This window comes from Hirundo rustica, chromosome 5 (assembly GCF_015227805.2).
Source record: "Hirundo rustica isolate bHirRus1 chromosome 5, bHirRus1.pri.v3, whole genome shotgun sequence".
NCBI lineage: Eukaryota > Metazoa > Chordata > Aves > Passeriformes > Hirundinidae > Hirundo > Hirundo rustica.
In genome coordinates, this window is record NC_053454.1 from 59,999,429 (window position 1) to 60,008,601 (window position 9,173).

The window sequence follows — 9,173 nt, forward strand, 5'->3', positions numbered from 1 at the left end:
AAGTAATTTGTCTTTCTAACCCATGGACATCACTCAGAGCTTGCTTGTTAGCTGCTATCTTACAGTTGTAAGCTGCACCACGGGAGGTTTTTGTTGGACATTAGGAAGAATTTCTTCACAGAAATGGTGATTAGGCATGGTAATGGGATGCCCAGGGAGGTGGTGGTGTCACTGTCCCTGAAGGTGTTTATGGAAAGATTGGATTTGGTGCTCAATTGGTCTGGTTGGCGTCGTGGTCTTCGGTCGCGGCTTCAGCTTGATGATCTCAGAGGTCTTTTCCAACCGAATTGATTCCGTCACTGTTCCACGGATTAAATCTCCCTTCTTGCTGCCTAGGCTTGAAAGCAGACAAAGACCGAGGACCAGAGAACATCCTCTCTTGAGAACATTTTTCCGAACCCCGCATTTCGGAGCCGAGGAGAGCCCCCGGGCCCGCCGCGGGGCCGCGCTCGCTGTGGGCCGGGCCCGGGCGCGGCGCTGCCGCCGGCGGCCGCTGGGGGCTCCCGCGCGCCCGCGCCCGTCCCGCCATTGCCGGCATGGAGGGCGAGAGCACCTCGGCCCTGCTCTCGGGCTTCGTGTTCGGCGCCCTCGCCTTCCAGCACCTCAGCACCGACTCGGACACGGTGGGTGCCGCGGGAGGGCCTGGCCGCGGGGGAGAGGAGGGAGGGACGGGCCGCCCCCGCCGCGCTGCCGCCGGGCCTCCCCTGCCCGGCCCTGCCCGGCAGGGAGAGCGCCCGGGCTCGGGGCCGTCCCGCCGCGCCGCGCCCGGGAGTCGCTTTGTGTGCGAGCGGCGGAATAACGTGAGGGTTCCGTGTCCGAACGAGGAGAGCGGCGGCGGCAGCGCCGTCTCCGCCCCGGGCCGAGCGCGGCCCCAGCCCGGGCGGGCAGCGCCGCACGGCCGCGGGCTGCTCGGGCTCCGTGAACACGGGAGCCACCGCAAACCCACCACCACACAGCGCTGCCGCGCTGGGGATCTTATTTCCTAACTGCATTGAAAAATGAGTGAGAATCCACTCTGTAAATAATATATATATATATATATATATAAAGTTCGTTTTGAGAGCATTTTTCCTCTCCTGAAGACAGCACTTACACTTAGTGTTCGAGAGAAGATGATGATAGAATATGTTGAGTGGGGAGGGACCCACAAGGATCACGTAGTCCAACTTCTGGCCCCGCACCGGACACCCCAAGAATCCCACCACGTGCCTGTGAGTGCTGTCCAAGCGCTTCTTGAGCTCTGCCAGCCTCTGGTGCTGTGTCCACTTCCCTGGGGAGCCTGTTCAACTGCCCAAACATCCTCCGGGGGAAGAACCTTTTCCGGATATCCAACCTAACCCCCCCAACTCAGCTTTATGCCGTTCCCTTGGGCCCTGTCACGGTCGGCGGAGGGAAGAGATCAGTGTCTGCCGCTGCACTTCTCCTCTTGAGGCAGCTGTGACTGCAGTGAGACATCCCCTCACTCTCCTCCAGGCTCAACAGACCAAGTGACCTCAGCCACTCCGGCTGTGGCTTCCCCTCTAGACCCTCCACCATCTTTGCAGTCCTCCTCTGGACACTTTCTAAGAGCTTTGTTATTTTTCTTACATTGTGGCATCCAAAACTGACAGGGGTTGAGGCTGCACCAGCGCCGAGGAAAGCAGGAGTGTCTGCTCAATGCTAATGTGATTATTTTTTTTTACCCCTCTTTCCCTCTAAAGGAAGGTTTTCTCCTTGGAGATGTGAAAGGTGAAGCCAAGAACAGCATTACGGACTCACAAATGGATGATGTTGAAGTTGTTTATACAATCGGTTAGTGTGTCCGCATTTTTCATGGCCTGCTTGGTTTCGGGGCAGTAAATGACAGCTTTCAGTTTTGAGGGACAGCAGTTTAGACCCTTCTCTGGGCTACATCACAAACTCTCCTAGACTACAGCTGCCCTGGAAAAGCTTGGTTTATCAGTGATGTGAACTGTAACGTATTAGCATCTGTTAACCTCATTTGGAGCTTATAATATTCTATGTGTGAAGGCTGCAAGCTCTTTAATAATTTCGCTAAGCAGATGCCAGATGTATTTTTCATTATCCTCTTGATGTGGTTGGAGTGGACGTACACTGAGTAACTCAAGTGAAATCCTTCAGACTACATACTACTGCAAGAAAAAATACAAAGTACCCACCTTGATTTTTCAGTTGCCAAAGTAGAAAGATACAGTTTATGTAAGTGGTTCCCTTTGCATTTGACAAAATTAACTAGAATATATAGTAAAAAATATTTCCTTTCTTCACCTAATTAGATGTTAATGCATTCAATCTTAAGGAATTATATAGAATTATTTCTTGGTCCTTCTATCAGTTTCATGCTGATAATAGCACACAGAAGAATATACATCTTGAGCTGATGAACCCAGAGTAATATTACTTTCTCTCTTTCCAGACATACAGAAGCATATTCCATGCTACCAGTTGTTCAGGTAAAAATCTTAAGTAAACATATTGAAAAGTTAAAATTAACCCTAGCTTGAACTCTGCAAGGGTTAAACTTATATTGCCTGAGAAAATCATCCAACTGTAATTATAATAGCTGTATCAACCTCTTGGAATTACAGATGCAAAATGCCTTATGTTATTCCTATTTTGGTTCTTTATGTCTTTTTTGGTGTTTGTCTATGCATATAGAAATAGAGATAAGGCATACTGCACCTTCTGGTAAGCTATGACACCATATAAACTACAGAACAATGTCAACACACTGAAAAAATAAAAGGGCATTCCATGCACTCTAACCCCTCACCCTTAAGGGTATTAATTAAAAACTAAAAAGTGAGATGATTCCCAGCATGCTAGAAATTTTTTTCCAGCCCAATTTTTTTTCCCCTCTAATTGTCCTGATTTTCTTCTAGCTTTTATAATTCTGCAGGAGAACTGAATGAACTTGCCCTGAAGAAAATACTATCAGGCTGTAAGAAGGTATTTTATTTTCAAATCTAAACCATACTGAGGAGCTCACTCAAATTTTGGAAGCTCTTCTGGATACCTCTTGCATCAAGGTTTTTTCTTTTCTCATTTTAAACCTTTTATAGTCCCTTATGCTGCTGGTCAAGGCAGTTACATCCTTTTCCTCCTTAAAAAAACAGTTTAGCTTATCTTTGACTAGGGTTTGCCTATGTATGCATCACAATTTTATTTTTAATTATTAATTTATCAAGTGAACACTTCAAGGATCCCAGAGGAATTGCACCAATTTCCACCTTAAGATCAGTTGAGGTCAACTCACAAGTGGTTAAGGACCACTTCATCAAAATAACTTAAGTCTTTTCCACAGAACAAAGTTTTACAAGGGGAAAGCAGAAGCCGAAAAGAAACAAACAACAAAACAGAAGAAAGCTTGCAGTTTCAGCTTGCACACAGGCTCAGAAACAGACCAGTTCAACACGTGGTTTTGAAGGAAAGAAGACGGGAATTAGGCTTAGAAGTTTTAAGGGTTTCAAGTTAACTTAATGCTTGACTATGCACCTACTAGCAAACAATTCAGACAGTGACTTTGCACTGAATGAGACTTGCTTCAGTGTGACACTCAGGGGCATCATGATTCAACAGTAACTGTGAATTTTCTTCTTCCTGCAGAGTGTCATAGGATGGTACAAATTCAGACGTAACACAGACCAGACCATGACATTCCGGGAAAGAGTTCTTCATAAAAACCTGCAGTCACACCTATCGAATCAGGGGCTTGTATTCCTCCTTTTAACCTCTAATGTGATGACAGAAAGTTGTTCTACTTACAGACTCGAACATGCCCTACATCGGCCTCAGGAAGGGTAATGTCTACAGCATGCACTACAAGTTGAAAGTTTCTCTACTTTGTTGGAACTGAATCAGTAACGCTGATTAATAAAACTTTTAATAAGATTGTTGCTCATGTTGCCAGAACACAGTTGAAGGCTTACCCTGGAATTCTACTCTGGGATTGACCTTTTTATCTGTAGTGCCAGCATCGCCAAGCAGACACTGTCAGTTTATTCACATGTGAGCTGCTCCTGATCAAATTGTTTTCTGTACAGGACTTCAACCATACATGGTTGTTCATCAAAATATTTAAAGTAGTGTTAACTTTATCTTCAGAGACATCCTCTCTCTGCTCACAGGCTAGGCTTAGCAAATGTTGCATTAGTGTGTGTTGTAGTCAGAAAGGGGGGAAAATCAGGGGCATTGCTCAGCTTCTGGTTGCTCTTGGAGTTCGCCTTTAGCCTCATCTGTATGTGATGTAATAGATTTAGCAAGGATTAGCTATACTGTAACCCTCCCCTCAGACTCTGAATTGTCAAGAACATTTAACTTTCAAAGAGAGACCTTTGGATATTAATAGACCGTGTTTTCATTCTTCTGCATTTCAAGTCTTTTCCAGAAAGTCCCTTTGGTGGTTACCAACTTGGGCATGGCAGAGCAGCAAGGTTACAGAACAGTGTCTGGTTCTTGTGTATCCTCTGGTTTTGTGAGAGCCGTGAGACAACACAGGTACAACATATGCTGTATTTACTGATAGCTGTAGCTTCCCACTACCATAACTACACTTACCTTTCTAGAAAAGCATTTAAGTGCTTTTGCAAATGCTATATACCCATACCTTGTTGACCCATTTTCTACAGTTACTTACCATTCCAGCATACTTGGAAAGTAATTCAGTCCCATATTTTGTCAGGAGCTGTCTGTCTCAACACACCTGGCACCTGGCACTGAAGCTCAAAACACTTCTTTACTCATTAAAGCTCTTATTAAGTAAGCATTGGAATCACTAACTTGCAGTTATGCAGTTCTACCCTTGGTCCACAGGTCAGAATTCTTCCTTGAAGATGGGTCCTTACAAGAGGTTCATAAGATAAATGCGATGTATGCCACCTTGCAGGAGGAACTGAAGGTAAGCCAGGCACGCCTGCCTCACCTTCAGCAGTTCTGCAAAACCAAGGGCTACAACATCTTGCACTGCATGAGAAAACACAGCCATGTCCAAAACATGGACAAACTGAAAGATCAGCAAGTTCCATTTACTGTGCTGCACACTATATTCTCAAAGCTGAGGATTTAAGTTCCCATTTGAAGATTAAACTTTGTGCTTTCATCAAGTCCACAAATAAATTCTCACAAGAGGATTATCTCAAAGGAGTACCATCTGTAGTTTGTCAGATCTCCTTTGCCTTGGTGGGATCAAATAAAACATCTTGCACCTCATTCAACACAAGGTTTAAGTTATCTGACAAATCCACCTCCGAATCATTACCTGAGCTTTTTACTGCTTACTGTCCAACTTAACCATGAGTGCCTTTAAGCATTTTGCAACAATTTTAAAGTCAGCTGCTGTGAATACTGTTAATCTGATCAACACGCTCTTCTTCTTGCAGAAAATATGCATTACAGTAGAAGTCAGTGAACGATCTGTAGAGAAGCTCTTAGCAGAGGTGAGCCAATTAAAAGAAGAAATAAAGAGGAAAAAGCAACAAAATTGTTCAGGTAAGTTAACCAAGTGTGATGCAAGCCTTGCCCTTTCAAAGTTGACTCAAGTGGCAGAAGCAGAAAACACTTCTGAACCTGAGGCAGCCAAAACAGCAGAGGTGCAAGAGGTTCTGCAATGCTGACTTTGTTTTTTTTTTTTTTTTTCCTCAGGAGAAGACAAAAACCACCCAGCAGAGCCAAAAGAGAATGTTCTCCTTTGTCAGGCACTGCAAACATTTTTCCCCAATTCTGGACTTCAGACGTGCATTGTTTCCTTCAAAGGCCAACAGATATCCAAGAACTGCTGTAACACAGACCATCATATTAATGTCTTGGACAAACTGACTCTTATGGTAGAGGAAAAAGACCTCACTGAAGCAGAAACGAGGCATCTAAACAAGCGTAAAGTCAGGGGGACCACAACAGTTTCAAAAGCATTCAAGAAAGCCAGATCATTGCAGCTTCACCAAGAACCACTTCAAGAACAAGAGGACAGTGACCAGGAAAGGAAGCTTACACTGAGTGGCACTGAAACAGATGAGGATATGTTTGAAAAAAACAGAGATGCGAATGAATACCCCCACTCTCCTACTTTCTGATCTGCTGACTTCACACCAAAAGCTGCTGCTGGTGTACTCCAGCGATGTGTCAATCTATTGCACTGCACCGATGTATGTAAGGGCATTTCTGCAGGTTGGTTTTTTCCCCCAGTGCACGAATCGAGTTTGGCATAAAGATAAGTCCAGCATGACATTCCCTCACTTTGCTTTTCAGAGTTCCGTCTGCCTTCTCTCTCTCAGGGTTCAAAGACTATGCTGGATGCTGTCAGTCAGATAAGCATGTCACATATTGCCTCAAAGTGACGCAACTTCAAGCTGCTGGTGACGAAGCAGTGCCACCCTCCTGATGGAGGGAGCATCAAATGAGCACCTCACAGCATTACCTGCCACAGTTTAAATACAGTAACTTATCCTCAGGAAACCAGTGCTTGTTTACTTCTCCCCATCTTACCACCCAGCAAGGGAATAAAAAACAGCCACCTGAGCTTTGGCAAGAGCGGTGAGCAGAGGAAAGGGTCCTACGGCTACCAGTTTCTATTATTGCTTTAATCTTCCTTCAGACAAAAAACTTCAGAGACTTCATGAAGAAAAATAAAAGAATGAGTGACACCCACCCCTCAGTCAACCACACACGATGTTGGCAAACCACATTTCCGGCAAACAAGTACATAAACATGAAACACAGTTTTATTGTTTATTTCCGTACAGTATATCACTCTGGATACTTGATATTGCATAGCTTGGGGTCTGTGAGAAATTGTGGGTTCTTAAACATAACTGGCATAAATCCTGTTTAAAAAGAAAAAAAAAAAAAAAAAAAAGATTGGAGGTGTTCCTAGTAGAAAAGCAGCCTTGAGTTAGAATACTCAGAAGCAAAATCACACTTACCAAATACATGAGCTCTTTTAATGGCTTTTGTAATTTCCTTCTGCTTCTTGTTGCACAAGCCTAAAGAAATGAATTCTTTTCAACACTAAGCATGTCATTAGAGGGTGAAAGGTATTGACACTTCCCTCTAGATTTGATTAAGTCTTCCTAGAAAAATGCATGTGTGCTTTTACTGTTAAACATAAACCTCATACAGTTAAGGGATATTTTAATTCCTTGATGCAGGCTACTAAATCAGGGGAATACTCATACAAAATGTACAGAGTTGGGACTGGTTATTTTCAGAAAGACTGCTGATACACAGTTACTTAGACTCAAAAAACATTATTATCAAGCCATATATGATTTAATTTAATACTTCACATACCTGTGATATGCCTGCCATAAATGGAGCCAGTGTATGGAGAAACAAACTGGGAAAGAAGCTACTTAAAATGAAGAAAAATCAAAGTCAGTTTAAGAACTTTTTTTTTTTTTTTGAGCTTTATGTTACTACTTGCACTCTATTTTTCATTTTCTCATCTGTTTATTTAAAACTCAGCTCTACCTGAAGAAAAAAAAAGTAGAGCTGGGAGCTAGATTGTATTTTCTATGGAATAACTTCCATGCTTTGTGGCAGCTGAATTGTAACCAAGGACTCTATTTGTTCAACAGCAAAGTTGTCACACATAATTAGTAGATTAGGCATCTTAGCACAACTACATTATTTGGTCCGTAACCTGCACACATTCTTACTCTTAAGTTTTAAACCCCTACACATACAAATGGATTTTCTAAATTATTATTTCCTACACACACATTTAAAAGCAGTAAAGCAGTTACCTTCATCCAAGGACAGCAATTTTCAAACTCACCTGCACATTCTTATAGTCCACATTTATTCCACATAAGACACATCTCTTTGGAGGGTCTTTATAGGGGTTCTCCATTTGTATGGGCTGAAATCAGAGAATTATTAACATCTGTAAGCGTCACAACAAAACAGAGAACACTTGTTATTTTTAATCCTTTGATCAATATTTGTCTTGAAACCAGAAGAGAAAGTTAGTGCACCACTGAAGTTTTTCAGTAACTCTATTAAACTCACTTCTTAGTACCTTGCAACCTAAAAGACTTCTCACAAGTAAACAGCCTTTTATACTTCAGTAACAATAACACTAGCAACTGTTAGATCATTCAGTACAACAGTGCTCACACCTTCTACTTGAAGTCAAAATTTACAGAAGCTAGTAGAAAAGTAGTTCTGTCTTAAAGTCACAAGAATTTCATTTTTTCTTTAATAATTTCAAAGCAAATGGCCTGAGGAAGCTCCTGTGTGCTCACACACTTTCTAAAGAGTGAGATTCAGAAATACCTCCCACGGACTGAAAGCTTCCTCACGCTTCAGAATACACCCAGCACCAAATTCTCACAAGATATGAAAGGTGTTTTTCACTTTTCACAGAGTCACAGAACAGTCAAGGTTGGAAGGCACCTTTGGATATCATCCAGTTAAACCTCCTACCGAGGCAAGGGCACCTAGAGCAGGTGACACAGGACACGTCCAGGTGGAGTTGGAATGGCTCCAGAGGAGACTCCACAACCTCCCTGGGCAGCCTTGTTCCAGGGCTCTGCCACCTTCAGTGTAAAGAATTTTTTCCTCATACTGAGGTGAAACTTCTTGTGTTTTTAGTTTACGGCCACTGCTCCTTGTCCTGTCGCTGGCTCCACATCCGAGTTACTGAGAGAGCAGCTTTAACAGGCTCTAGTTAGGATATTGGAATACCGATCCGCGGGGCCCTAACTTCCAGCGCCTGGTGACTTCCCTGTGCGCTGCGCTCCCCACAATGGATTCGGGGTCTGAGGGGCCCAAGCTACACAGCGACCAGAGTAAGAGCGCTTCCAGCCCCCTGCGGAGGGCAGGGCGGGGCAGGGAAGCCTCACCTGGTCCGAGCGCTCAGGCTGCCCCTCACGCTGCCCCTCATGCAGGCGGCGCGGCCGCGCCCACAGCGCTACTGCAAGGGAAAGAGCGACAGGGTTAGCGGCGGCGCGGCGAGACAGCCCGGACACGCGAAGGCCCCCGCGGCGGCTCGGGGCAGAGGGGAGCGGGGAAGCGGCAGGAACGCACCGGGAACCAGGCGCTGCCAGGGCCTCCGCGCCGCCACGGTCCGCGCCGCCATGACACCCGCACCGCGCGCCGCCACTTCCGCGCGCGCGTCACTGCGCCGGCCGCTGGCTGGCCAATAGCAGCGCGGCCGTCCCGACTCGGAGCAGGCG

The 9,173-nt window shown here is 44.8% G+C and overlaps 2 protein-coding genes across 3 annotated transcripts; one reads left to right on the forward strand and one right to left on the reverse strand.

Moving 5' to 3' along the window:
* The first annotated feature begins 513 nt into the window (after positions 1 to 513).
* On the forward strand, positions 514 to 6,908 carry ABRAXAS1 (abraxas 1, BRCA1 A complex subunit). 2 transcript variants are annotated; one of them, XM_040064369.1, is made up of 9 exons: positions 514 to 623; positions 1,701 to 1,791; positions 2,417 to 2,453; positions 2,883 to 2,949; positions 3,607 to 3,800; positions 4,378 to 4,497; positions 4,813 to 4,897; positions 5,379 to 5,487; positions 5,641 to 6,908. In XM_040064369.1, the coding sequence occupies exons 1-9, from the start codon at positions 537 to 539 to the stop codon at positions 6,066 to 6,068; spliced, it is 1,218 nt and encodes a 405-aa protein (XP_039920303.1). In that variant the 5' UTR covers positions 514 to 536; the 3' UTR covers positions 6,069 to 6,908. The 2 variants fall into 2 exon arrangements, with proteins under 2 accessions (XP_039920303.1, XP_039920304.1); XM_040064370.1 differs by lacking the exon at positions 2,883 to 2,949 and having other exon boundaries at positions 575 to 623.
* MRPS18C (mitochondrial ribosomal protein S18C) lies at positions 6,695 to 9,095 on the reverse strand. The gene is made up of 6 exons (XM_040064371.1): positions 9,025 to 9,095; positions 8,841 to 8,911; positions 7,772 to 7,855; positions 7,285 to 7,342; positions 6,918 to 6,977; positions 6,695 to 6,818 (listed from the first exon to the last, which is right to left on the reverse strand). Exons 1-6 carry the CDS (start codon positions 9,074 to 9,076, stop codon positions 6,742 to 6,744), a joined length of 402 nt encoding a protein of 133 aa, XP_039920305.1. The 5' UTR covers positions 9,077 to 9,095; the 3' UTR covers positions 6,695 to 6,741.
* Between the last annotated feature and the right edge of the window lie 78 nt (positions 9,096 to 9,173).

Excerpts from the sequence above, each read along its gene's own strand:
- ABRAXAS1 (XM_040064369.1), top strand. The coding sequence starts at position 537 with ATGGAGGGCGAGAGCACCTCGGCCCTGCTCTCGGGCTTCGTGTTCGGC. Across the intron at positions 624-1,700 it reads TCAGCACCGACTCGGACACG|GAAGGTTTTCTCCTTGGAGA; the intron begins GTGGGTGCCGCG and ends TTCCCTCTAAAG. Across the intron at positions 4,898-5,378 it reads CCTTGCAGGAGGAACTGAAG|AAAATATGCATTACAGTAGA; the intron begins GTAAGCCAGGCA and ends TTCTTCTTGCAG.
- MRPS18C (XM_040064371.1), bottom strand. The coding sequence starts at position 9,076 with ATGGCGGCGCGGACCGTGGCGGCGCGGAGGCCCTGGCAGCGCCTGGTT. Across the intron at positions 7,343-7,771 it reads TGGACTATAAGAATGTGCAG|CTTCTTTCCCAGTTTGTTTC; the intron begins GTGAGTTTGAAA and ends CATTTTAAGTAG. Across the intron at positions 6,819-6,917 it reads TAAAAGAGCTCATGTATTTG|GATTTATGCCAGTTATGTTT; the intron begins GTAAGTGTGATT and ends CTTTTTAAACAG.